The sequence below is a fragment of the Pipra filicauda genome, unplaced genomic scaffold, assembly GCF_003945595.2.
Source record: "Pipra filicauda isolate LSUMZ 115617 unplaced genomic scaffold, ASM394559v2 scaffold2_size9829703_pilon, whole genome shotgun sequence".
NCBI lineage: Eukaryota > Metazoa > Chordata > Aves > Passeriformes > Pipridae > Pipra > Pipra filicauda.
The window spans coordinates 2,323,790-2,349,831 of NW_024104421.1; the positions used below are offsets into that span (position 1 = coordinate 2,323,790).

General features: G+C 42.5%; 1 protein-coding gene across 15 annotated transcripts in view; it reads left to right on the forward strand.

Annotated features, from left to right (window-relative positions):
* MICAL3 (microtubule associated monooxygenase, calponin and LIM domain containing 3) overlaps positions 1 to 24,511 on the forward strand; it is a 167,394-nt gene extending 142,883 nt beyond the window's left edge. For 11 of the 15 annotated variants that reach the window (XM_039383181.1, XM_039383170.1, XM_039383169.1 and 8 more), the window contains 6 exons: positions 1,005 to 1,112; positions 1,826 to 1,919; positions 15,977 to 16,042; positions 18,344 to 18,443; positions 19,405 to 19,478; positions 19,563 to 24,511. In XM_039383181.1, the coding sequence (XP_039239115.1) occupies positions 1,005 to 1,112; positions 1,826 to 1,919; positions 15,977 to 16,042; positions 18,344 to 18,443; positions 19,405 to 19,478; positions 19,563 to 19,747 (627 nt within the window). In that variant the 3' untranslated portion in view covers positions 19,748 to 24,511. Of the gene's footprint in view, positions 1 to 1,004; positions 1,113 to 1,825; positions 1,920 to 6,553; positions 6,605 to 15,976; positions 16,043 to 18,343; positions 18,444 to 19,404; positions 19,479 to 19,562 lie in introns of all 15 variants that reach the window. The other 4 variants (XM_039383171.1, XM_039383177.1, XM_039383173.1 and 1 more) reach the window with 2 other exon arrangements.
* The last annotated feature ends 1,531 nt before the right edge of the window (positions 24,512 to 26,042 follow it).

Genomic DNA, 26,042 nt, shown 5'->3' on the forward strand with positions numbered 1-26,042 from the left:
AATACATCTGTTTACAGCAGTCCCTTAAAGCCTACATACATATACATGAGAAAACAGTCCTTTTCTTCACTGTAGTTCGCTTAATGCAGTTGTGAATTTTTTTTTGACGCTCTTAAAACTCAATGAAACTCTGTAAGCCCTCCTAGACTACAACACATCCAACTAGTCTATCTGAAAAGATACTAAACCCAATTTCAGTAATGTTAAAAAGACTTATTTTTAAACTAGTTTCACTGACAGAAAAGAAAAGGAGGAAAACCTTTCTATTTTTACAAAAATAGCTTTTCTCCTTTTGAATGGCTTCTGGCGGTGTCACATTCTAATTTTAGTTTAAGGGTTGTTTCCTATCTTGTATACCAGCAAGTTTTGTGGGGTTGTTCTTGATTTCCCATCTCACACCGGAATGTCAATTTGCTTTCAAATGTCTTTTTGCCTTCTTGAATCACTGAAAAGCTGCACAAATTTACAGAGGGTGTCATTACCAGTATAAATTCCAACTATGGAAGTTCTTGCTCCAGAACATAATAGGGAGAAGGGAATTCCAATACAGCTACACTAGTCGATAATAATTTCTTCACTTACACTGCTGTAACTGTTCATGTAGACAAGCATTTACCTTCATTTAGAACAAAATCAAAATGACCCCTCTACACAGTACTCATTGATTTAACTGAATCCATTTTGGCTAAATATTGAGAAATAGAATAAAAATTGATTTTATCTTTGGAGAGAGGTTTCATGTCGTAGTGGAAGGCTGGGGTGGGATGTTATATAAAAGCACAGCTTTGCAGTTGGCTTATATGCTTCTTCACTCCTGATTTGATCCTGAAATTATTGCTCACTGCACTGTGAACACCTTTGCCTACCGAAGCTTGACTTTTGACACAGCCATGGCAAAGACAGAACACCTCCCTTCTGAGATTTTTGGAAGAGAAAATGGTCACCCCTGCCCCCGTACCTCTGAACATGTGAATAAGATGTGCTCCTGTTTTTCCTTCCTTCAGAGGGCCTACACAGAAGAGGAGCTGAACGCCAAGCTGACCCGGCGGGTGCAGAAAGCTGCCCGTAGACAAGCCAAGCAAGAGGAGCTAAAGAGGTTACACAGAGCTCAGGTAGCGTCTCACAGTCACAGTCCTCTTGTCCTCTCTGTGTGAGAGCACCATGATCCTGACATTCCTCTGAGTGTGTCAGAAGAGAAGCCAGAGACAGAACTTTCCTCTGTTTCTGGATGAGTGTCCCTGCTCCTGCTCCCTCTTTCAAATTTGGTATCATGCCACTGAGCAGTGGCACGAAACCTATCATGATGATTTTACATTTAGAAAAATAATGCCCAAAACACCTCTTTATCTGGAGATGAGTGAAGCATCATGCACTGAATGGAACAGTGATACTCAGATAATACCTGATGGAGCTGCACCTATCATTGCTTTGCTGGATTATGCTGGTGGATGAAGTGTTACCAAATTAACATTTAATTACCACAGAATCTGCTAGAAAACTATCGACATCATCTGTAAGTGATGGGATTTGTTAAAATCTCAAGTTAGGGGCTCAGCTGACTGAATAGAATCACCTTTCAGTTCAGTGTTTATGAAGGTGATAGGAGTTGTAGCAAATAAGTGAATATCAAGGTGTTTTAAAATTTAAGGGATCAGGTGCAATGGAGTGGGGAGGATTTGTGATGCTTTTGAAGCAGTGTATTGTTGAATACAAATACTTGTTTCTGGGAAGGCAAATTTGACTGAAGTCACTCAGTGCTGGATGTGTGCTGCAGATATAGCAGAATTGCTTTTGGTGAAGTTCTGCTCCATTCTTCTCTGAACAGATTATCCAGCGACAGCTTGAACAAGTGGAAGAGAAGCAGAGGCAACTTGAGGAGAGGGGAGTTGCTGTGGAGAAGGCCCTTCGAGGAGAAGCAGGTATCCATCCCAGCTTGGTTTGTTTTTCATGTTTTCTTATCAAGTGCTTGTGCAGTAGTCCATAGCTGTTTGGATTTTAGAGACAAATGGACCTTTATAGCCTAGAGATAGAGTCCAATGTGAATCCATTCTCCTTTTTCTGCTATCTTTCTGAGGCCTTGTTTTTCCTGTGTTTCTTCTAATTCTGGAACTTCCCTATTGGCAGAGACTTAGTTCACTTACCTTTGCCTGAGGCTTAGGAGGTAATGCTCCAGCTACTAATAATGGCTGTCTGACTGTTTCTGCATATTACTGGGTACTACAGCTAGAAAATTGCAGGGGTTTCCTACCTGCCATTCACACAAAGTTGTCACAGTAAGAGAACCTTGTTTGTATGTTAAGGAAATAATTGTGAAACTGTGTGTGCTTTCTCTATTTTGTTGGATTATCAAGGCAGTGTCCTTACAAGGGACCATCACAGAACATCTTCCTCACTGCACAGCCCAGCACACTGGCTACTTCTGACAAAGTTGTGCAGAGCAGAAATGCACACGTGTACTGAAAGGTATCCATGTCAAGCTGTTCAAGAAAGATTATGTGTACTTGAAATTAAATTGAATGAGTATCATCTGATCTGGCAAGCATATGAGTGGAGGAGTACCTGGTTCAGATAATGCTGATAGTAGTATAATGATTTGGAAAAAAAAATCCTCAATTGCAAGGAGTCAAATATCCAACAGGCAAATGCAGTGTGTGTACACCTGACAGGCCCAGGATTATGTACCTGACTACAAGAGTCAGAGTTCAGAAATGGCAGTAGTGGAACAGGTGTTTGGAAAATGTTTGCTTGTTGCTTGGATTGAAGAGCCACCTCTATGTCTGTGAAGATGGAATGTGATTAAGCAGTGAAGGTTCACCAGAGAGAAAGTCTGTTGGGACTTCCCATCAGTTACTACTCGGACAGAATTAGGTATGTCTGATGCTCCATAAGGGTGTGCCAAAGCAGCAGGACTGAGTGGTCACCAAAGCAAATAGTGTGAAGAACAGTCTTGAGGACTTCAATGGTTTTATGATCAGAATGTCTTTTTCATTTGTGGGTTCAGAAAAATAGCCTTGTGCAAATATTCTGTCTTTGCGGTGGTGCCTCCTTCCTTATGCTGTGTGTTCCTGTGTAGCCCTACTCTGTTCTCTGGCCTGCCAGTCACTGCCCTTACTAAACCCACCTCCATTATATCTAATGGTTCTTTCCATTTTTCTTCTTTTCACCTGGAAGTCCATCTTTCATGTCAGGCATGCCAGCACAAGTCACAGATCTTAGTAGCTGAGAAAACATTATTCGTGGTAGAGTGCTCTCTCATTGCAAAATGACAGAATGACTAAAAAATGTTCAGAGAGGGCAGAATATGACCAAAAGTAAGAATTAGTATTTTGTATGGGAGGCTGCAGAATTAAACCTTTGTCTAACTAACTTCTCGCTCTCAGCTCTCCTAAATGGAAGCAGTTTTAGATGAGCTTGTGTATTTGTGAATTTTCAAGCAGAATTGTGAAATTGTAGGTCATGTTTTGCAAAATTGAAATCTCTTTTCTTCAGGAATTCTCTAGGGCGTGCTTTGCTCTTGCAACATGTTTCTGCCAACAGGTCCTACATTATGTTTACAGAAGCTTAGCTCTGACATAAAGAATTCCCCATCCTCAATTCTTTCACTTTTTTCAGGTGATTAACAGGGAACACATTCTGTTGGGGGAAAAACATGGCATGTTCTAACCTGTGTTGCCTGAAACACATTATGAATAATTTCATGCTTCACCTCTTTAGCTACTCTTGCATGGCCATAGAATCATTTAGGTTGGAAAAGACCTCTAAGATTAGGAGTCCAACCATTAACCCAGCACTGCCAAGCCCACCACTGAACCAGGTCCCCAAGTGCCACATCCACACATCTTTTAAATACCTCCAGGGATGGTGACTCAACCACTTCCCTGAGCAGCCTCTTCTAGTGCTTTACAACCCTTTCCATGAGGAAATTTTCCCTGCTGTCCCATCTAAACTTCCCCTGGCACAACTTGAGGCCATTTCCTCTTGTTCTCTTGCTTGTTACTTGGGATAAGAGATCAACCCCCACCTGTCTACAACATCCTTTCAGGTAGTTGTAGAGAGCCTCCTTTTTCCAGACATTTTACATATGTTTGCAGTAGAATAACAAAAGGTCTATGGCATCACATTTCCTAAATACAGTAAATTTCTGCCTCCAATATCCATTAATTATTCAAGAGAGTAATATAATTTTCTTGTTATCTGCACTGTGCAAGTCACTGACCTAACATTCAGCCAGAACCATCGTGTAAAGATGTGGAGTCATGGCCTTGTCTCTGATCAGTCCCTCCCATAATGAAACCATGAAAACAGAAGTTTGAAAAGGGAAAGACAGTGTATAAAGTGGTGTTGCAGTGCAGGATTGAAGTAATGACTCTTCCATACACAGCAACCAGTATTAATTGGTTCTAGGAGAACATACTGGGCTCTGTAGGGAAAGAACGAGTCACTCACTGACAAGCATTTAAATATGGAGTTTTAGATAGCAGTGGTTTCCCACTACTTTAAAATTCTGACAGAAGGAACAGAATTCTGTAACTTGTAATGATTCTTTTATTTTTGTATTATAGAAGAAGATAGAGAAGACCATCTGAACTCATTCTCTTATCATCTTTTAGTATGTTGACTTTTAGTCATCTTTCCTGTCTGCAAAGAATTTCAAATTTTTCTCCTGTAGAGGTCTTCTGTTAACTTACCTCAGATCTGGACCACTTTCCATTTTTATAAAAAAGTATTTTTCAGTCAGACTGGGAAGAAAACAAACTCTTAAGTAAAAATGTCTTTACTTGGAATAATTTTGCTTCTATTTTCCATCAATTTTCCGTCATCCTTAATATGTTATTGTCAAGTGACTTATGCTGAGCAGACTGTCAATAAATTCTTCTCGGCTATGCCCTGCTGTCCTGAGAGGTTACAATTAGTTTAGGGAATAGGTACTGACAGCTCAGTATTCTTTCCAGGAATTTCACCCATTTTCTAATAGTTGTCAAGTTGGAATATTTATAGGATGAGACTTCCTCCTCAACTAATCAAACTCAGAAACATTTTGGAGGTCACCATCAACTTTAATTTTTGACAAAATAATTGCACCTTCTGGCTACCTCATTGTCTTTTCCTGTTTTAAATTAGCTCAGCCTCAGGCAAGGCACAGTTGGTCTTCTATTCTTTTAAAAACTGGATGCTCAATTGAGCATTTAGTTTCTGATTCTGGAAATGATCTCACACCCTATAATTATTTAATTGCCTTAATGTGTTCTCTGTGATTATCTTTGAAAATCTCAGCCTTTGATAGTTGCCTTCGTAGCAAGAATGAATGATTTGGAATGTAAGCTCTATTTTGAGTGACAATGTAAGCTCTATTTCAGGTGGCAAGTTTGTCATATTCAGGTGGTCTAAGCTTTTGTTATCCCTTTTTTTCCTACCCCACCCCTCCCTTCCTCCTGCATCATGATATTTCACTGCAAAGGTAAAGCAGGATCTCAGTGAAGAATTTTCCCAGTTTTCTGTGGTGTCCCAAGAGACACCTTGAGCTAATTAATGTAAAGTAATGTTACTAACACAAAAGTGCTTCGTATTATAGTGCATTCGCCTGTTTGGACATGGTAATGACTTTGAATTCCTGTGTGGATTTTTATTTTTTTCAATTATTAACTTAAAAATATGTCAAATCAGAAATTTCTGGAACCTTTCTTTTTCTCCCTTTAGCATAAACCTTGATAGTCATTTTTAAGAGCTTGGAAAACGTCTCCTACTGTCAGATCAATACTGAAAAATTTAAGAGCCACCTCTTTACATCAAGCGAATCGTATGCAGTGAGAAATATTGCTCTCAGTACTCCCATCTGTCTTTTCCCAACAAAATGTTCCACAGCCCTGGACTCATGCACCTGTCTCTAGGAGCTGTGGAAATACACATCTCTGTCCTCCACACTGCTGTGCAGTTCTTCCCTTGGCACAGGGACTGCATCAGCAGGAACACACAATCCCATCTTCCTGCACCGGCGCGTTTGCCGTTTGTGTCGGCGCTCAGTCAGTGCCTTCCACCCGTGTCCCGTACACACATCCTCACTCACTCGCCTCCAAGAAATCAATCCTTACACCTTTCCTGCAGCTGACCTAAGAATTTACACTATCTCCTTCTGACATATTGCTCAGCATGAAACCAACAAGATTAACTCTGCTTTTCTCAGCGAGAACAGGAGAGACCTCAGTGACAGGTACTGGTGCAGAGGGAAATAGGTGAAGTGTCTCTGTGTAGACTTCTTGGTTTTCCCCCTTGGAAGTCCTTGCCTGCCTGCTGGAAATTTTCTCCTCATCTTCCCAATATATATGTTTGTGGTATATTTGTGTCTGTGTGTACATATATGTATATATACAGAGAAAGAGAGACCTATAGTTTTTATATATATATATATGTGTGTGTGCCCACGTCTATAGCTGCCTTTCTCTTGTTTGCCTTTTTTTTGTTTCTATGTCTTTTTTCTCATGTATTGCTTTGATTGTGTGGGGCTAGGGTGGGTATCTGATTCAATAACTCTGTCTTCACCAATTCCTTGTTGTAGACTATTGGGGAGAGTCTTATTACAGTGACCTCATCGACTTGCATCTGGGTGGTATGTATGGCTGAACCTCCTGCTGACACTAACCCTGCTGACACTCCTCCCCACCCTTCCCTTCACCTACTTCTCCCATCCTTGGCTCACAAACAAGAAGAAATAGCCCTTGCACATGACTGATTATAGCAGAACCCCTTTTCCAGCTCAGGAAGAGGAGATCCTGGCATGCTCCACAAACCATGTGTAAGGCTCCCTCTTCTATTTTCCACAGTGCTGGTTATTTCAAAATTTGCTTACTGTTTTCACTCTACCCACCTTCCCTGCTAGCAGTGGAAGGTCATTCTGGTTTTTTGCTTCTACTTTGCAAAGTCCAACTCTACCACTGAAATTCTCTTTAGGAAAATATTTTCACGTGAAGGGGACTGCGGAACTGACCTGCTCCCAAGAGCAAACAGCAGTGTCAGGGATTAGTCATGCCATTGCCTCCTCCCTCTTGCCCTTTTGAGACTTGTTTGTTTCTTCTGAAAAAAGCCAGAGTGTTGTCAATCTAACAAAACCAAAATGCTCCCTCAAGGGACTTTGAAAACACTTGTAGATGACAGATATGTCTTCTTTTTTGTTTTGTCTTAATGTAAGGTTAGGAAAGAATCTACTATTAAGAATTCCAGTCATTTTTGCTGGAATCTGCTGTTAGTTTCCAGTCAGTCCAGTTTGCATCATTACACAGCTAATAAGCTTCTTGCTATGTTATTGTTTTAGTATTCCATTTAGTGCCAAAAACATGTTACAGTGTTTAGCTCTTTTTTTCACTTAAGAATCATCACTCTTTGCCATGGTTCTGCATTTCTTTAATGAATGTTACTTCCTGAATCCCTTGGTAGGTTGATAACTGTTGGGTTGCAAACAGCATTTGTTTAGCATTTGCCCATCTTGAAAATTAAAATTTCCCTGCTAGTTTAATCACCCTAAATCTTTTCTTACGAAGTGAACACATCTGTCTGTCAGCAGATCCATGAGAAAACAAAGTCTGCTCAGTTGCCATGTTATCTGAGGGTCTCATTTGCCTTTCAGGGTATAAAGTTGCTTGATCTAAACTGTAGGGTTTTTTGAGGGAGTGCATTACAGACCAGCTCCGCAGAGTGAGAGATCCACGTGCTCTAGGCCTGATCCAAGACACATCACTGGAAGTCTTCCCCTGGCTCATTGTGTTCTGCATTTGATCCTTCAAACATAATCTTGCCCAGGCTTTTAGCTGTCTTTTTTTCCTCCTCCTCCAGGGAGGCTGTCCCGTGTAGTATCTACCTGTACCTGTCTGTTGGGAATGACTCAATTGTCCTGGCACAACAGACTTTTACTGAAAAACATCCCAGTTAAGAATATCCACCCAAGTTCAAATTTCAAAGTGGGAGACTTTTCTCCTTAGTAGACCTAATTGGTTGCCCAGCTCCCCTGTGCTAATTTTGATGTGATAGTCCTTTGCTAGCCCTGTGCTTCATTCACTGTTCAGCCCCTCTGGCGTTCTTTCCTGGGGTATCTCCTGCAGAGAGACTTTGAAACCCTCTTGCTGGTTTTATCCATCAGGGCTGGCCCATACTCATATGTGTGTAGAGTAGGAGCTGTAAAAGGGTGATGCTGAATTACACTTAACAGACCCTTGTCCCTGTTTAATGCTATCTCCACTACACCTCTCCTGCCTCCTGCCTCTCCTCCTAATGCCTCTTTAGAGACAGCGATCCCATCAAAATCACTAATAGTGGCTTTAAGACAAGTAAAATAATCTTTACTTAAAGGGACACTGTCACTTAAAAGAATTGTTGTGTTGCAGAAATTCTTAATTGGAAATGTTAATCTTTTTTGCGTGTTTGCCTTTTCCATTTCTCTGAGTCACCTCAGAGTGGTCATTTTTTAACAGGCTGGTTTGAGTTGTGTGATGACTCAGTCACTTGGGCTTCTGACAGTCAGACAATATTCATTGGGGGGGGGGTTTAAATAGTTGATACATCTTAAAACGACATCAAATTTCTGCTCATCTCAAAAATACTTTTTCAAGACAAATTTTAAAAAAACTTTATTGGGCAGTATCCCTTTAAATGCAACGAGCCCGAATAGCCTGGAGTATGTGGCTTTATAGTATTATTTTGTCGCCTCTGTAGTTTGCTTTATATTTGCTTTTGGGGCTGCTAGAACACTTTTGCCAGAAGGCACACATTGCTCTGATGATGCTTGTCACTATTTAGTGGCAGATTTAGAGCTCAGCTTCAGAATTAACATGCCTGTGCAGGATGCTGCCTCTGGAGCACGATGTGGCTGTGTGGGCAGCTGGGATGGCTGCACGGTTAACTACTCTACTGGCAACCTGTGTCTCTGAGGCTTAGGCATGACTCTGGAGTCACCCTGTCAGTAGAACGATAAGAAAAATTGCAAAGTACTTTGAAAAGTTATCTGTAAAGTGGTAGTAATTCTTTAATGATCAGGGCATTAGTTTATTCTGGATTTTCTTTACGCTGATGAGAGTTGCGTTTTCATGTAGTCGTTACAGATTGCGCAACAAACTTCTGCAAGGGAGTGGTAACTGCTGACATCCTGGTCAAGTTCCAGTTTGCAGGATTACAGATTGCTATCTTAACTACCCCCTTTGCTCTGCTCAGTTGCCATAATCCTCTCTTCCTGTTCTAAAATGTTGTGTACCGTTGCTGTGATGCAGATGTTTCATTTCATGCTACAGATGGTCACATTTCAATTCTGAGTAATTATTCCCGTGTGTATATTGTGTGTGTGGTTATGTTAAAAGAACACTACAAAGGTTGCAAAGTCAACTGAAATTAAGACTTTGTATTATATTGATATATCAAGAGACTTGTAGCTTTTAGGTCTACCATAGAGAACTCTTGTCTCATGCCCTTATGGAATAACTGGTAGCAACACTAGGTTGTCATCCTCTGTGTAGATCCTTATGGAGAAGAAATGGGACACAGTGGATTTCAGTGGATTTCACAGATGTTTGTTGGCAGCTGTGGAATGGTGAGACTTGAAAACATGGATTCTGAGCCAGATAGTGGAAGGATGCAGTGGTCTGGTGGATATACACTCTTTGTCCCTTTACACTCTATTTCTAGACAGTCCTTGTCCTAATCCTGTCTTTTTTTATCCAGAGCTCCTTTCCCCACTTCCGTTTTAATTCTCAGTCCCAGTTTCTCTTTCTCAGGCATTTAATTTTAATCCCACCTTCTTGACAAAGAAATCCTAGCATTCTACCTTTCAGACCTCCTGTTCCTCCCCACTAGCTACTTCTCCTCTGGTCTTCCCACTGACACAGTCTCCACAGCCTAAATCCCTGCCTTTGGCCTTCTCCCAAAATGTTTGGGCTCTGCTCCCTCTTCTGCCCAGCATTATTTGTCTGGAAAATTGTAGGTCGTATCTTCTCAAATCTGCCTTCTCCCTTAACTCTTTACCCCTTTTCCCCTCTCCCTTTTTCTGTTCTTCATTAGTAGTTTGGATTCTTAGTCACCTTGCTTCCTTAGTCCCAGCCTCAGTTCCTCCTAACCCACTGGCTCCTCGTCCCAGTTTGCTCTTTGTCTGCCTATGGAAAGTACCTCCGTTCTTCCCTCTGAGTCCAAATGAGCGGCTTCCTTTTCCTTGCACCCAGCAGGGAATCGTTGAGGAAACAGCCACACACTCTCATCTTGCTTTGTTCCTGGCTGGGGTATGCCAAGAGAGACAAGAAGGATGTAGGGAAGAGAGCTGGTATGTTTGATAGTGTTGATTTCAGAAATACATTCTCCCTTATTCACAAGAGCCTTATGAACATCAGGTAAACACGAGGGAGAAAGTACAATTGTTTGTTTTTTTTAAAATCTTTGTACTTTGTTTAAAGCACACACGACAATAGCTTCACTTTTTATTAACTTATTTAAAATATTTAAGCTGACTACATCCTTTTAAGTCCTTCAGGTCGAACTGCAGGGTTGGAGTCTGATATATTCGAGTGGGAACAGTCCTATTTCTTGTGATTGACAAACACAGCTCTCCTGCAAGGGGAGTGCAGGTGTAAGATAAACATTGCTTTTGCAGTCTGCAGCTGTTTTTGACACTGAAGTGGATCAGTAACATGTTTTCTTTCCTGTAAATTTTGAGCAGGAAAGAGCACTTGATAAGCAGAACTTGTTAAGTACCCGTACTTGTAGGGCAATTCCCATTTACCTGCTTCTTTCTGCACACAAAAACTAACAGCCTTGGGAGACAGGGTCAGTGCAGGACTGTGCTAATTCTGACCATGTTTTGAAGTGCCTCGAGGTCTAGTAGAAGCAGAAGACTTCTGTGCAGTCATGGGTGTATGTGTTCTGCTCCAACTATTGCTTTCCCCAGTTTTCTTTCCCTTCCCTTTCCTGCCTTCCCCCCTGCCCCCTTCTGCTGGATAAATAAAAGTGGTTCAGTTTGCATGACAGTTCGGTGGTCTGTGAGTTTTCCCTGGGTTTCTTCCAGTGATTGTGCTTTAGAGGATATTGGGTTTGACAGATTTAGTAAACTGTTAGTCAGACACACTAGGTGGTGTGCTTATGGGATGTTTGTCAGAATCCTTGCCTTCAACCCGCAGTGGTGTGGATGCTGTTTTCCAAGAGATGGCTTTCTGTATCCTTGCTCTTTTACAACACTGCTGTTGAATAACTTCACGAAATAGTAAGGATGGAATGCTTTGTTTTTCAGTACTTGGGTTTCTGATCATACCTGATTTTTTTAAGGGTGGGAAAGAGGATATTTTGTGTGATCAGTGCAGTTTGGCTTACTGACCTCTTTTGGACTGATCCATATTTTAAACACTGATTTAAAATTAGAGCTCTCAGTATGCCTGATAAATGAGGGTTGGAAATTGTTAATAGAATAGGAAAGTGTTGTGTTCTTAGATTGTGAGGTCAAGTGGAACTGAGATTAGCCTCAGAGCTGGATTTCCTGTCCGGTGTTGCTGCTTTCCAAACCGCCCTGATTAGTCAGCAATATAGAATGCAAAGTCTTTGGATGCAAAGCTTGCAAAGGATGTGATCCCATGTGGTCTGTGGTATATCTGTTCAAGTAATTTTGGCTTCCAGTGGCTCACCACTTCTCAGAAATCATCACAGCTCTCCTACCACAAGACACAAGAAGGGGATCCCGTGAGCTGTAGCTTGGGGATAATGGGGTCTGCCACCCCAAACTTTCTCCTGTGCTTTGTTCATCCTGATTGGTCATTTGACCACTGATTGTGAAGAAGTGTTACATAGCTACAGCAGAAAAGGACAAAACTAGTCTGAAGTATTGCTCTTTAAACAATAGGTAATTGAAAATTAGAAAAGAAGACAACGGTCCAGTGTAGCTTGTGTAACAAAGAACAGTGTACAGTGAAAAGGAAGGTATATTTTCATAGTGGTTATATAATTTCTGGCTCTTGTTTTGAAGAGGCTTTGGAGCTATGGTGTTTGCTCTTGGCCTAGGTGTTGGTTTCCACCACTGTAGCAAAGTCTGCAGCCTTTCAAGAGTACTATGAAAAAGAGGATCATTCTTGTTCTGGCTGCAGACAAGACTTCCCAGAAAGATCTGGGAAAGGCTCCTTTTCACAGAGACAAGATAATTCCAGTCACTTTATTGATGGGATGTGTCTGATCTGCAAGCCAGTGTGCTCAGGAGCTGGGGTACAGTCCTTTCCTTAATGAGCTGCAGCTTCTGCCTCCGTTTCGTGCCTCTGCTTGACAGCAGCTCGGGCTGCTGAGCTCTGCTTCCAAGGCTTTACACACAGTTAGGAAAGTTGGCCTGTGGCATTGGAAAGGAACAACCTGTGATTAACACATCTGTTGACAGATTTGCCTCTCTGGTGAAAAAAATGGTGATTTTCTGTCTGGAAGCGACAGCCACACCTTAGACTCCTGCTGACAGCACGGGGGGAACCAAAGAATGAAATGGTCACAGAAATGGTTCCTCTCTTGCCCTTCAGCTCTTTCCGAAAGAACTCCTTCAGCAGCTGTTGCTGCTGCCAACAGCACTCTTCCATGCTGTGGGTGAAGACCTGTGTTGCCAGACCTGGCTATTTTTGGTGGGGAAGGAGACTTAAACAGAAGGGGGGTTGGGTTTGTTGGGGGTTTTTTAATTTGCATGACAAAAGGGGTTTTCCTATCTGGCCCCGACTTCATGTCCCAAAAGATTGTCTTGCAGTGATGATACTGTTTTTAATTTAATGGGACCATGAGGTGGTGATTTCTGTTCTCTAAACAACACAATAATAATACTATTTACTGCAGGATTCATAATGGCTTTGGGAGAAATAAGAAGCCATGTAAAGGTTTCCATAATGTAATCAGACGTGTGATAAGGGCAAGGTAGATGAGACAGTTTTTAACACCATATTGCAAAACAGAACATTGCATAGTTCTCCTTCTTGAAAGTACCAGACAAGGAGTTCGGCCTTTTCCCACGACTGTCCTTGAGCATACACAGTGAGAACTAGTGCTGTGAAGTTGTATTTTCTTAAATTAGCCTTGACAGGAATGTGAATGATCTGATGATACATTCACTGTCTAAAATAATCAGCTGGTCCAGGGAACACTTTTTCCATTTATCAGTTGATTTTTTCCCCCCCCAAGTTCTTTGTTTCTGAAACAGTTAAGAGGCCTTTTCTTGAAAGTGTTTATCTGAAGGGAAAGGGAAATGTGACAAAGTCTGGTTGTTGTCAGTGAAAAAGCTTTCTCCATTTCAGGCTGTACAATGAAATAGTTATTCTCTTATAATTTAAAAGTTTCTATTTCAGTCTGCTCAGAGTGCATACCATGTGTTGATACTCTTTATTAGCAAGGCTGGGGAGGCAGTTTTCATGACTATCACCTTAAGAGTTGTTTCTAAAAATATATTTAAAATTCTGCTGCATGATATGTTTTATAATGCTTGCAGCTTCAGATTATGGCACTTTTTAGGACATAATAATTTTCACAGCTTTAGAGAACCATTGGGAGTTAAGTTTTCAGGTTGTACTTTCCTCTTTTTTTGCTGTTAAGGACCTCCAGTACATAAGGAAACTCCTTAAAGCCTTGCTAATCATCCTGCTTTGGACAGAATTTTTTCCCAAAGCAATTGTAATGATCATAGATTCACTGATGCAACTGTAATTTACATCTGAAGTAGATGGAAAGGCTCTTAATTGTACAAGTTTGTTATCTTACTGAAAAACAATGTCAACATTTCTAGTAGCAGGACTATTGTAGATACCATGGACTTTGCAACTTGATCCAAGGACAAATTTTCCTTAGACAAGAGTGAGAGTATAACTAAGAGCAAAGGTAGAAAATATAGTTGGGGTGTGAGCTCCGTATTAGTCAGCTGCTGTGTAACTCCTGTGTCTTTTTACTGGAGATCAAAGATGGTATCCTTTCCTAGTATCAGATCATTTGTGCACTGATGACTAATACTGGTAGTTTTGTGGCCATTTCACAGTGAGATGAAGGACATTTTCACATACTGGGTATTTCTTTTTTCAGATCAAATATGAAAAATTGGGAGTTCCTCACCAAGTCTGTATGTCCATGGTTTGATATTTATCACCCCCCAATTCTGAATGAAATCTCAAACCTTGAAAAATTGAAGTGGATATTTCCATACAGTTAAATACCAATGTCCTGCCCCCGCCCCCAAACAGTGGTTAGAGCAAGTTAGAGTATTAAAGCTTATATGGAAGAATTAGTGTTGAATAAGATAGGGTGTGAAATAAAAAATTATTAGTAAGTATCGTGCACTAAATGCTCTGCTTTGTGTGGAAGCTTATTCTTCACAGTACCTTTGTGGTTTGGAGTTTTTCTTGTTTGTTATTGCTTTTATAACCCGATCTGTGAAATGGCAATTGTAGGAAAAAAAAACAACCTTAGTATTTTTTTCATTTCAAATGAGGAAGTTCGAAAGTTCAGAACAACTATGACTAAGGTTCTGGTACTGTCACCTAACGTTGGTACGATGCTTTATTTGTAACTGTCCTATGGCCAACTGTGGCACCTCTCCTAATGTCACCCCTTCTTGCTCCCAGTACAGAGGTTTCTTCCTGTCTGAGGAAGCCACGCAGCTCAGTCACAGGCTTTGAAGCCGGTGTGCTCTCCCTCTTGCTCCAGTGTGTCCTCCATGTGCTGGTCTAGTTCTGTGATGGTCCCTTCTAAAGCCTTCCCAGTCCACGAGTATTCTAGTTCTATAAAGCTTTCTCTGAACCACATACATCAAACCCTGCTGACTTTTCCAAAAAAAAAAAAAAAGCGTTGTTCTTACCATATTATTGTTGTGGAGTTTATGCCTTTTCCCAACACAGAAATGCCTCCTCTTTATAAATGCGGTTGTGCCCTGAGAGCAGTAAGTGTTCCATTCTGCTCCTCTGGTGTTTCAGGCTCATCACCTCCCTGGTGCATGTCCTCCTGTAACTATTAGTGATGTTGGTTATTTCCTACTGTTTATCTCTGTAACGTTAAGTACAGCTGAAAAGCAAATTCTTGGTGTTAAAGCAGCTGAACCTTTTGAGAGATGAGAAGTGTTTGTCCTTCGATGTCTGACAGAAAAGATGCCAAAGATTCAGTAAGTCACCTATACTAACAGGACTTGTAAGCTTTAAAATGCTGTATGAAATGAGAACGTCAAGGGAGAGCTTTAAATTTACTGTTTTAACTCTGCAAAGCCCTCAGTTGGTCACTGCCCCTGCAGATCCTGATGCAAATCACATTTTTATCCATGAAAAAGCCTTTTCCTCTCTAAGCACAACAACCCAGTTGAGTACATGTGTACTCACCATACTTGACACAGCAGATCCTGGCAGGCTGGTTCCACGGTAATCGGATTCTCCCTGTGATGTTCCCTGTCTGAAGACATTATATTCCATTATAGAGGACACTTTTACCATCAGTGGATGCTGCCACGGTGATAAGAGCATGGTCCTGATAAGGCTTTAAGGTAGGGTGGCTGCTTACAGCTGGTGTCTTACATATGCAGGCGAGACTTACTGTAACCCTGCTTGAAATTTGATGTTATCAGCAGGAGTTGAATATTCATCTTTGGTAGTCCTGAGATCTGGGTCACAAACTTTTTGGTTAAAGACCATGCAATTGAAAAATGTACATTAGGAAAAATGCACTAACAGTAACCTCCTGCCTGGTATTTGTACAGCTCAGTAAGAGTTCACCAGTACCTCAGTCTACCTCTCATGTGTTATCTGTGCTTATTAGGGACATTATTCATCTGTAGACTGTATCCCTTGTTTCTGCTTCTCCATTTCTTGTATTTTTTTCTTTTCTTTTCTTCTTGTGTTTCCTTTCTTTCTCACTCTTATGCTTTTTGTCCTTTGCTTGTCTTTTATTTCACCCCTTTCCTCCTCTTCCGTTCCACTTCCAACTTCCTCTTCCTCTCCTGCCTCTTCCTCTTCCTCGTTTGGTCCTATTGAAGTTGAGCCCAATGCCGGGACACCACGTCGTAGACCTCTCTCCTTCTGCCCTTGCTGTGCCCATGAAGGTAACGTAACCTCACGCTCCCCGTCCTCCTTGACCACAGCTGGGTTGTCATAGCAGCACTAGTCAGATAGTGACCACAAGGCCCCCCAGCCCCGTCCCCAGCCCTTTTCTTGCTGTATCCTCCAAACCGACCTTCTCTGTAGCAACCCGATAACCAGCTTCTCTGAGCCTGTGGCAAGTTACTAAAGGTACAGTATCCCTTTTGCGAGTCCCAGCTGTGCTAGAGAAGGTGTAGCGACTGGGAGGGGCCCTGGGCAGCAGCCGTGGGGCCAATAATGTCACACTCAAAAGTTTCTGTTTTCATTTGCTGGCTTCAATTTCTCTATTCCTCCTGAAAGATGTTTGGAAGGTGGGGTAAGGGAAGAAAATCTGTTTCCTTAAATATGGCCCTTTAATTACCATGTAGGGATTAAAGGAATACTGTGTCTTTATAAGGACTGGTTCAAAAACATCCTTGAACTTTAAAAACCAACAGACCTTAAGTTAGACCAGTTTTCCCTCATCTGCCTTGCTGAGTGCATTCTTTAACTGTCCCAAAAGGAGTTTACTGTAGAGTTTCCATTGCCAAGGCATGGGGAAGGGGTTGTTTATGTGTGTTCATGGTGTAATTTTGCTAACCACTTATCTGCTTTCCATGGTGCTCCCTTCACATCAGTTGTCAGTGCTCCCTTTCCAATCCTCCCATTATTCCTCTGCTCATTGGCTGTTTAAAAATACTTACGTATTTCATAGGTCAGTAGCGTTGTGTTTTCGGCTTTTTCTTAGAGGCATTTGTTTTCTACACATCCTGGCATCAGAAAGGAAGGGGAGACTTCCCAGTGTTTTCATGGCGCCACAGCACTGGACATCTGCATGTACAGTCTCCCTCTCCTGTCGCCACGTGGGCATATTGTGCAGAGATGCTCAGAAAGGAATGCTTGGAACTGAGCAACACACTCGTATAAAGTCTTAAGGTGGTGCAACCGGGTCTGGTATCGCCCAAGGGGCTGCTATGACAAGTGAAAGGCAGGTATTCTCAGCCTAAGCCGAAGATTTCTAGGAGTTGTAGGCTCTCCCTTGTGTAGCTCCAGGGCAGCACTTCTGTGACACGCTGAGGATGAGGCAGGGCGTGGGTCTGAATTAACCAGCCATTAATGCGGTGTCGGTGAAGTGTCTCACGGAGTTTGCATAGTAAGATTGCTGCTTGACTATTTTAGCATCGAATGGACTGTTTGAGAGCTTTTGTTCTTGATGTAGAGAGTATGTATCCATAATAACAAATATAGGCAGGGATGTTAGTTATTTTGGGATGCCTTGGTTACATACAATGCAAGCTGATAGCATACAGCAAACTGCAAGTGCTGTTGAGCTTGATTTGAGGTCTTCTGCATCCACTTCTACCCAGGCAGGAGCATTGTTACTGTCCTTGACGGGGTCTGATCTGAGCCACAGAATTCATCTGCAGGCAGTTCAACGTGGAATAAGTGGCCCAGACCAAGAGCTTGTAAGCTCTTGTGTTTGATAAATATCAACAGAAGGCTTTGGGAACAGCGTTCTGCATTTATTCCACATGACTCCTGACAGATACAAGATTCATCAATGGATTATTGAGTAAGTTTAGCAGTTGGGTTTAAAATAAAAGAAATTCCAGCTAAGAATTCTGTATTAGGTGGCCAAGGCCCAAGGTATCTTTATTCTGCTTTGATGTTAGCAAATGTGTCTGGGGGTTCTTTTTCTTTCCAGTGCTGATGTGCAATACAGTAGACTTAGTTTCTGTGTTCACTGTGCAGTGGGGATCTTCAAGATAAATAGATACATGTGGCTAGGAGGAGGAGTCAGAAAAGATTTATTTAGCCATTTAAATAAAAAAAAAAAGGTGTTACTTTTGGCTAGTAAAAGAAAAGATTGAGGACATGCAATTGAAGAAAATAAAGGTCAAACACATGGAGCGGCAGTTGAATCCTTTTCTGATGAGCATACATTTAAGTAGCTGGCCTGAAGGTCTATAAAACTCTTCTGATGAAAGGAAAAATTAAATGCTTAGGGGTTTCTACAGTAAGAGTGAGGAAGAAACAAGCAATCGCAAGAAAATCAGGAAGGGAAAAAAAAAAATTAGGCTCCAAAGAGAAGAGAATCCTTTTGGAGGTGACTTCCACTCTACTGTGTGCTCTAGGCAAACTGAATGGACCCGGCTTGGGAGTGCTCTGGCAGCATCTTGCTCGGCTTTCTTTGCACATTTTGCCCCATCGTTGTTTTTTGCGGTTTGGGCTTGTCAGGATTGCAGGGCATCATCTGAAAACTTAACAGGTTTCTTTTTTGGCAGGCATGGGTAAGAAGGATGACCCCAAGCTGATGCAGGAGTGGTTCAAGCTAGTGCAGGAGAAGAATGCCTTGGTTCGCTACGAGTCCGAACTGATGATATTGTGAGTCAATGTGTTAAAAATGGGGATTGTGTCATAAATAGTATTGGAAGATCTGTCAGTACTGTGTTCCCTGTAGGGCCAGGAGGTCAGCAGCCTCTTAGGCTGATTTGTGGCTGAGATATGAGTCCAAGTACATTTCAGAAGAGAGGTAGAAGAAGGAGTAATAGCAGTAAGAAATAGAAGGTCCAATTATTTGTGCACATGCAGAAGTACAGATATGTGAGTCCTTCTCACGCTGTTCTTGTATAAAGCAAACATTGTTTATGCAGATGTTTTTGAGCTGTGCAGAAATAATGTGTGTCTCCTGGTTTTGGTAGAGTTTGCTTTTAAGCATAGCCAAAAGTGTTTAACTCAGTCACCCTTGCCATGTGGGCCTCCTCTCTACCTGCAGTGGGACCCCAGTGCTTCTCGTTTGGGCTCAGGTGATAAAGCATTTTTCCTGTTAATGAAATTGGGAATTTTCTCTGTTACCATGATGCACATTTACTGAAATTAGTTTCTGAGTATGTCAGCTCACCCTGGCAGTGTGGAGCTGATGGCTTTAGTGCCTGTAGCAGAAAAGCCCCAACATGTCTGCATTGCAATCTGCAGGTGGCCTGACATGTCCTTAGTTACTTATTAACTTTGTCTTTAGAGTGGAAAGTAGCAGGAGATACACAGAGGTATTGCAGATTTGTTTGTTCTTTCATTCTGTTTTAGATTTAATCCCACCCACAACCCGTAAAACTTTTGGTGTTGCACATCCTACCTGAAGGCAAAGAACCTGAAATGCTGAAAGTACCATTAAATCTTTTAAAAATACACATACAACTCTTAAAACACTGAAGATATATTCTGAAACAGATTGGTAAAATGCACAGCAGATATCTAGAGAGTGAGCAGAAACTGAGAGTGGGTGTGAAGCAATGTATGCAGTATTTTAACATACCCAGAATTTGGATTTCTGATGTTTCCCTTTCAGTGCTCGGGAGCTAGAACTGGAAGACAGGCAGAGTCGATTACAGCAGGAACTCCGGGAGAGGATGGCAGTAGAAGGTGAGAGCAAAAGGGAATATTTCATGGATTGTGTGTGTGTATTTCTAGCCTTTTGTATGCTGATAGTTTTGGATGTCTCTGTAGATCATCTGAAGACAGACGAGGAGCTCTCGGAGGAGAAGAGGATCCTGAACGAGATGCTAGAAGTAGTGGAGCAGAGAGATTCTCTTGTGGCTCTCCTTGAGGAGCAACGGCTTCGAGAAAAAGAAGAAGACAAGGACCTGGAGGCAGTCATGCTTTCCAAAGGTTTTAGCTTGAACTGGTCCTGAGCTTAACACATTTACCTCTGCTGGTCTGTGTTGTCCAGTTGGCCTACCCTGAGTTTGCCAGAATTACACGGATAGGAAGATGTTGAAGGGGAAATCTCCGAAGGGTCCGACAGCATGCAGGAATTTGGTTTGAACCACGCAGGAGCCTTTTGATAAGTGTGTTGGTTCCAGAAGCTTAAGTTTTACATGTCTGCAAGCCAAGTTGAAGAGATGAGTTGAGACTGTGGAGTCTCCTTTAGGTCCTATACAAATGGACCATATTTTTGTGTGTGTGGTAGGAGGGAGGGGAATAATCCATGTGTGGGGAAGGAGGTTAAGGGAAGAAGTGCCCTTAACTAAGCTGGATTTATGGCAGTCCATTCCTTCCCCATTTTTACTACACCAGTTCTTATAAAAGGGAGGGAAGTGGCAACCCTTCCTGGAAAACCACAGCAACCTGTAGCAGTGGAGTCAGCTGTCTGAGAGAGCTCCAGAAGCCCAGGGCAACACCTTCTTTGCTTTAGTCTTCCTCCCCACCAAAGAAACCTGCAGTTGATGATTATGCATGGATATGAAGAAATACGAGACAGAGAAGATACTGCTAGTATGTGTGACAGAACTTTCTGCCTCCTGGTTTTTAGAGAGAAGTGGGCATCAGTAGACTCTCTCCCTGTCATAGCCTCCTAAATCTTCTTGTGGGGAACAAGGGGAGAAGAAGAGAGAGGGAAGATGCCCATCTGCTTTGCTACACACTGGAGAGACAGCTACTGCTGGCCTTAGTCTTCATGGCCACAGCTCAGAGGCTGGTGGGCTTCCTTGTTCTGTTTTCGTTGTGACTGTTTTGACACTGGAAAATACTGCTGTGGGACAGTGGTAAGTGCGTGCTGGGGCAGGGGTGTTCCCAGGCAGCATTCCCTGGCTGTTAGGCCCCTGAAAGGGAGAAGCCCTTAAGTGACCGAACCACCATTAAGACTTTTCAGTGTTTTTATTTTTTTTTCCTCTGTATTTTGTTTTTGCACATTGAAAACGAAGCTTAAGACCTGCCTGGGCCCTCAGTCACTTTGACCCTTTTATGTCAATTAACTTATTTTTTTAATACTTGAAAGAAGATTCATTTTTGTATCTTTTAGGAAACAAATGGACGAGTGATGAGTGTGTGTGCCTGCTGCATCCTACAACTTCCACTTCTAAATTACTGGACGTTGTTACCTGTGGCTATTTATTAGTGTTCTTATTAATAATTTGATTGTTACACTTATTTGATTGTGGAGGGAGTGTTTTAACTCTGTTAGAGAAAGACACTACTGCGGATTGGTCCCTGCTTCACAGCAAGGGCAGCCTTTATGTACCCATGGATGCATCCTGCCCTAGGAGTTTTCCTCTATGAAAAAACCCTGCGCACTCATGGAGTTTAAGAATCTATTTGTGTTCTTAGCGTCCTTTTCTTCTGCATCCCAGATTCCCTCTTTTGGACTAATAAACCTATATTTATTTAAATTTTACATTTTTATAACAGGAAAGCCAAAACGGTGAGGTAGAAATATCCCACGTCTCTTTCTCACTGAAAGAGGGGACCCTCACGCTCCTGAGATACAGCTAGAGGGACTTCCATGAAAACAAAAATAGCACATTTCTTGCTGCATCTGTTGGAAGAAACTCCTCTTGGCTCAGCTAGTGAAGCTTTTCAGCCGGGAAGGTGCTGACCGTGATCACACACTAACAATGAGCAGGATATGCACTGAGCAATTCAGCACCATTCACTGTCTGACACTTTCCCTGGGCACCCCATGTCCTTACCTTGTCCTGCAGAGCTGAAACAGCACCATGTGCTGGAGAGGTGTCCTGTCCTTCATGCGATGCATTAAGAGGTTTTCCCACCTTGGGATGCTGACTGTGTTCTTTTCTTGTTAAAGGAGTACTAAGCCTGCTTCCCAATGTCTTTGAGAAAGTGTCCCACTCCCGAGTACATTCATACAGAGCACTGACTCTTTCAGCTTGAACTTACACTGCTGGTGCAAGGCACCCAAGCAGGGCTGAACATCCTTTAGTCTTTTGCCCTGGGACAGAGGTTAGCGTGGTTTCTTGCTGTTGGCTCTCTCCTTCCTTCAGAGAGGTGTCCTGTAAGGCAAGGTCTATGATTTGAATTCCCCTCTGACCTGGGAGCATACCTCAGGCTGAGGGAGAATGGGTTGGGGTGTCCCCAGAGACTCTGAGTGGTGCTGGTTGCTAACTGTGGAAACATGTTTTTTCCACTTGAAGTGTCCCTCCTTTATTCCCCCTAGTGTTTTCTGCTGAGGCATTACAAGTTAAATCCAGATGCTCGTGAAACCAAGCAGACAGGCAGATGCAGTGCTACTTCATAATTGTGTATGTTAGCAAGTGCTACCTGCTATCCCAGCATCCTGGAGTGTTGGCTTACCGACAGGATGTCCAACAGACAGAATTCCCCCCATTTGCCGGTGCAGATGCCAGCTGCCCAAGTCAAACTGGCAGTGGAAGTTTACATAATCTGCATTTTAGGGGCCACTGGAAGCTGGAGCGGAGAAGGAGGGAAGAAAGAGGGAAGCCAGATATAAAGTTTATTGTGAACTGTCTTGTGCAGAGAATTGACCTCAGTACATTTTATGTGCACTGGGTATATGGACCACACCTAACCCGTAACGAAAAGTCATTGAATGTGAGCTGCAGAACAGAACAAAGTCCTGAAGGAGAAATACCAGATCACTCCTTTTCCCTTTCATGCTGGGGGACATGGGCCAGATCTTTGCAGTGCTGAAGAGTGATATCACTTGAGGGCATAATCTCTTACTGCACCAGAAAACCACATAATCTAAGCCTAAACTCGTTAGGTTATGCTGAAGGCCTCCAGCACTGAGAATGAAAACGAAGAGCTAACATCGCACACGCAAATTAATTAAAAATACATGAAAGGGAATGTTAAAAGGCCTTTTTATATCAAAATGGTTGTAAAAGGCACAACTCGTATTTGCTGTTCAGTTGCACTTTAAGAATACGACTTGCATATCAGATACTGGGTTTTTTTACTATCTGAATATTTTTAATTCAAATTTTATATTTTTAAAGCTGAAGAAGGCTCTCTTGTGGCCACAAGATTCCTTATTTGTATCAGAATCCAAGTAGGATGTTCTAGCTCTTTGTGCTGCCCGGGTGGGCAGCAGCACGTGACTCGGCCATGTGCATTCGATGACGTGTGTCCATTTCACGTGTGAGGAGAGCGAAAAGGCCCTCAGCTTCCGAGGAGTGGGCACTCCAGGGTGTCTGTCCCAGGTGACACGGTCTGTACCAGGGGCTGGCTGCTTCATCCCTGCAGGAGCTAGGGAGAGAGCCGAGCTTGGAACCCAAGCTGTGTTCGTTTTGAAATGGGCACACTGAGGATGGGGCAAGCACTTCAGTCCCCTACGGGGAAGGGAGGGGGATACCGACCTCCTGGAAACACCCAGGAGGCAAGTGGGACTGGGGGAGTGAGGACTACCAAAACAACTAATATGCTGTTTTCACAGTACATTTTTATTTTAACTATTCTGTTCTTTTAACCATATTCTCATGAAAACTCACAAATGGCTGTAAAATCCTGAGCTTCAGAGAACTAATGTGTGGGGAGGTGACGAGACATTTCAGCTCCAACTTTCAGACATACTCCCCCTTTCAGTTAACCAATACCCCATGGTCTCACTAGGGCATGTTACAAACTGCGTTGCTGAACAACATATTTTAGAGCAAACCGCAAGTTTTAAAAGTCTGTCCTTCGCTCTCTCCGTCTCTGCATTTTATGTAAATATTTGTTTGTATGTAAAGACACCAAGTGGATCCCTGGGTTACCCCCACGGTCAAGAATCTGAGTTTTGTGCAATGCCTAGGCCTTCTCTTAGAACACGGTGCTTGCATAGAGCTAGTCACCACATTTGTGTGCACTCTGGTGGTTTTTAATATTTTTATACATCCTAATCCTGAACGTTATGAAGTATTATAAGTGGTCTAGACTGCATGATCTAGAGCAGCTGGCAGTTCCGTTTTGTGAGCAGCTGTTCCTAAAATGTTCACAGCTACACCTTGTTTGGTTAACATTCTTTTAAGATGAGTTTTCAGTTTAAGTGTTTACACCGGACACCAGTGGACGAGAAAGGTGTTGCATTATAAAATCTGTGTACAAACTGAAAAGCCACGATATGGCTTTATGGGAATTTCAGTCATCACCGTCTGCAAGAAAGAGAACTCTAAAGCATACTAAAAACCAGCCTGTATATAGTTCACAGAGAAAGAGATCGCTGGCTCTCAACTGTTGTAAAGTATTAGAAGCTTTCCAAAAGTTCCTGCTTTTGGAGTGCTCAGAGTACCGCTATAGGCAGGGTAGCAGGCAGATGAGGGTGTCACTGAAAGCAGATGTGAAGGGGAGGATGCCATGTTCTGATGGCATTGCAGTAACTTAAATACTCTGTATCTGTGCGTGCGCGCGTGTGTGTGTGAAGTCTAATCCAGGTGAAGGGATCTGCTTTGGCATCTTCCCTTTTGTATGAAAGTGAACTCTGATATTCAGATTGTTCGAGGCTCTTACGGTTGGCATGTATGGAGTGTTAAGAGGAAAAGCGTATACCCTACCTGTACAAAACCAACTCTGTTCCAGCCTGTTTTCTTCTGTTGGGTTGTGTTTTATTGTTTGTTTTTATGCACACTTGCTTCGTTGGTGTTGAGATTTTAGCACCTCAGATGGCCAACTGAACTAAAAAAAAAGAACAAAAAAATAAAATCATTAATTATTTTTTCTTTTTTGTTGGTGGAGTTACCGTTTGTTTCCCTTGCATTCACTCCCGTGATTGATGATTGAGGAGCAAGCTGGGAGCTGAGGGAAGGTGATCTAGAGATAAAAACTTAGGTGTTAAAGGGCCTGGCCTCGATTTCTCTTTTGCTGGAACAATCTGAGTCACTCTGAATTATCTGATGGAAACAAATCAATCTTGATAAAGCCCAAATACGAGGTCTTCCCTTCTCTATATTTTACATTGTTTTTTGGATTTCTTGTGAAGAGAAGTTATGGTAAATAGCCAAGAAGGGATGAAGGTAATATAAACTGAATTGTAGGATTTAATTTCTGTAACTGTAGCTCACTTTCTCAGCCTGCAGAATCAGCCTGAACATCTGACACTGGTGTAAAACAAGGAGAGAATTACACAAATGCCTCTGTGCTGACTTTGTGTTGCTTTAAGTCTCCACCATTCTGTGCTCGTGTCTCATCTGTGCTGTGCCAGCTCTGCCATATGAGCTAAGCAAGGTGCAGCTCCAGAGCTGTGCCCCTTGAACAGACTGGAAGGATTCAGGATTTCAGCCTCACCAGCTCAAGAGTCAAGAAAAGGCATCTGGGTATCTCCTGTTTGAAAAGGGTGGGTGTTCGGCCTCAGCGGTCGGTGCTGGGTCCAATAAACATCAGGAGCTTGAAGCCTGGCATAGTGACATCCAGTCAGCAGCACTACTGTCAGTAAGGAGACTTGAGAGAAAAAACTTTGTACCTTTTTTTTTTTTTTTAAAGAAATTTCACACAGGATGCTGTGGGGAAATCCCAGCCAGGGAAATCCCAAACAATGAGTTTTATTTTCCTGCCCACTCAACCACTCTCAAAACAAAGGATAAACCCTGCTGTTCCTAAGGTGGTGTGATTAAAGCAGACCTATTAGGGCAGCAGGAGGCGTGATGGGCTTGGGATTTCCCCTTGCCTGGAGGCTGGGCCAACAGGCTGTGCTGCAGGTGCACAGCTCGCTCGTTCATTTGTGCAGCTCAGTAGGGTGGCAGCTCTTTGAGGACCTTTCAAACCCCACAGTTCTTCCTGTCCTTTTGGTCTCTTGCTTTCAAATAGTGGGAGAAAAAATGGTAGTGGGAGAAAGCTGTGATTACCAGGGAGGGCGAGGGTAATTTGAACCCTCTGGTGTCAAAAGGCCAGTCCACAAGGAATTCCCCCTTGATGCTAAAAGAAAAATAAGTGTATGGACTCTTGGACACAGGAGGTCAGCTCCCATCCATAGCTTAGGAGACCAGTGTTGTGACCATCATGGCTATTTAATTACACTGTAAGGCTGTTAGTCCCCAGTCTCAATTAGAGACCCAGAGGTTCTACTATTTTATAAACTATGAACAGAGCAACTGGACTTCTAGGGACGACTTCCTCTATTGCTTGCTTGGGCAAAGATCTATGCCAGCCCTCCGAGATGAGCAGGGTCGCACGTCCTGCACGGATCAGCCACGTGTGTCTAAGAAATAACACCAGGAAAAGGCCCTCTAACAAATAAACCCCGCCCCAGGAGCCCAG